Source organism: Fopius arisanus, unplaced genomic scaffold (assembly GCF_000806365.1).
Source record: "Fopius arisanus strain USDA-PBARC FA_bdor unplaced genomic scaffold, ASM80636v1 scaffold00477, whole genome shotgun sequence".
In the NCBI taxonomy this organism is placed as follows: domain Eukaryota; kingdom Metazoa; phylum Arthropoda; class Insecta; order Hymenoptera; family Braconidae; genus Fopius; species Fopius arisanus.
Genome location: NW_011888216.1, coordinates 8,916 through 10,594, shown reverse-complemented (window position 1 = coordinate 10,594; position 1,679 = coordinate 8,916). Strand labels below are relative to the sequence as shown.

The window sequence follows — 1,679 nt, the reverse complement described above, 5'->3', positions numbered from 1 at the left end:
GATGAAGTTGCGTTTTCATGAGAACTTCATTTGCTTCACACTGCTGAGTGCTGAATGGATGAGATTCGATGCATTCTCTCAGTTCTAACGGAAAATGTCACTGGTGTAGTAGTTGCTGCGTTTAAAATGGCCGCTTTTTCATAATCCTGTTCAGTTCGATCCAAGTTTTATGTCGTGAAAAACAGTGCTCTGGTGTGGAATTACAGTGTCAAATGTACTCCAATTTAATTTATTTTATATAATTGAGCATATAAAGTTTTATTCAAAAAGTATCAATGCAATTCTGACTCATGCTAACCTAACTTGAGGATTCTCTAATGAAGAACAAATAATTTAAAGAATTGATAAAAACCTGCTGAAAAATGATGGGTGACTCCGATGATGATGATAGGGATTATGAGGCAGGCATGAATATCACTGGTTTTTTATTCGGTAATATCGATGAAAACGGTCAATTGGAGGATGACATTCTGGATAATGATGCCAAGCAACATTTGGCATCTCTCGGTCGCCTGGGTCTTGGTTCATTCTTGGATGAAATGATCTCCCATGATTCAAATGATGAGAAGTCGAAGGAAAATAATGAAGTAACCGTTAAAAATGAGAACGAAAATGACAGAGATGACATTGATTATCAAAACAAATCCCCAACAGCTGAGGATTTTTCGGAGATCAATGAATTGGCAGATGAAATAGGCGAAGAAAATGTTGAAATAAATGGAAAGATAAAAACAGAGAAAGATTGCAGTGATTACGATGCAGATGACGAAGAGAATGTGAACAAATTGGATAAGCAATTGATGCCACCACCTCCAGTACCTGAGGAAAGAGAGTCTTTGACCCCCGAGGAGGCAGAGGCGGCTCGACAGAGAAGACTGGAAACACCCTTAGCATCAATGTTACCTTCAAAATACGCCAATATTGATGTAACGGAAATTTTTCCAGATTTTCGCCCCAACAAAGTTCTCAGATTTTCACGGTTATTTGGCCCTGGCAAGCCAAGCAGTCTCCCACAGATCTGGCGAGGAGTTAGAAGGAGAAGAAAGAAGAAAAGGCATCATGACACACGTGACTCGGATTCTGGTTCAGATCAGGACGAGAGGAGGCTCAAGTTCAAAGGTTGGAAAATGAATTATGGCCAAGAGGCCCCACCGGAGGTCATTGCCTCTGACGATGAAGCGAAATTATTGAGACCAATGGAGGATAAAGAGCAAGGTGGTAAGGCTGGTGAGTCCGGGGACAATGGGGATATGGAGCCAAAAGTTGCTGATTGGCGATTTGGACCAGCACAAATATGGTACGATATGTTGGAAGTGCCTGAAACTGGTGATGGCTTCAATTATGGATTCAAAATAAGTGAAAAGAAAAATTATCCATCAAATGGCACAGAGAGACCGCAAGATGAAGACGAAGCGTTTGCAGATGATGCATTTTTAATGGTCTCCCAACTACACTGGGAGGATGACGTTATCTGGAATGGGGACGAGATTAAGCATAAAGTAATGCAGAAACTGAATAGTAAGAATAATTTGGCTGGCTGGGTGCCATCAAGTGGTAACAGAACAGCCCAAGCATTTAGTCAACCAGGAAAAGGCACTTCAGTTCCAGTTGCTTCAAATGTTCGTCTAGCAACATCTCAAATTTCCACACCTCTTCACATGCAGTCGCAGAAGAATAAA

The 1,679-nt window shown here is 41.0% G+C and overlaps 1 protein-coding gene across 1 annotated transcript in view; it reads left to right on the top strand.

Moving 5' to 3' along the window:
- Positions 1–104: 104 nt before the first annotated feature.
- LOC105272957 (TATA-box binding protein associated factor 1) overlaps positions 105–1,679 on the top strand; it is a gene marked incomplete at its 3' end in the record, with an annotated part of 6,788 nt that continues 5,213 nt past the window's right edge. Inside the window, exon 1 of the mRNA XM_011315187.1 lies at positions 105–1,676. Within this exon, the coding sequence (XP_011313489.1) occupies positions 363–1,676 (1,314 nt within the window). The remainder of the gene's footprint in view (positions 1,677–1,679) is intronic.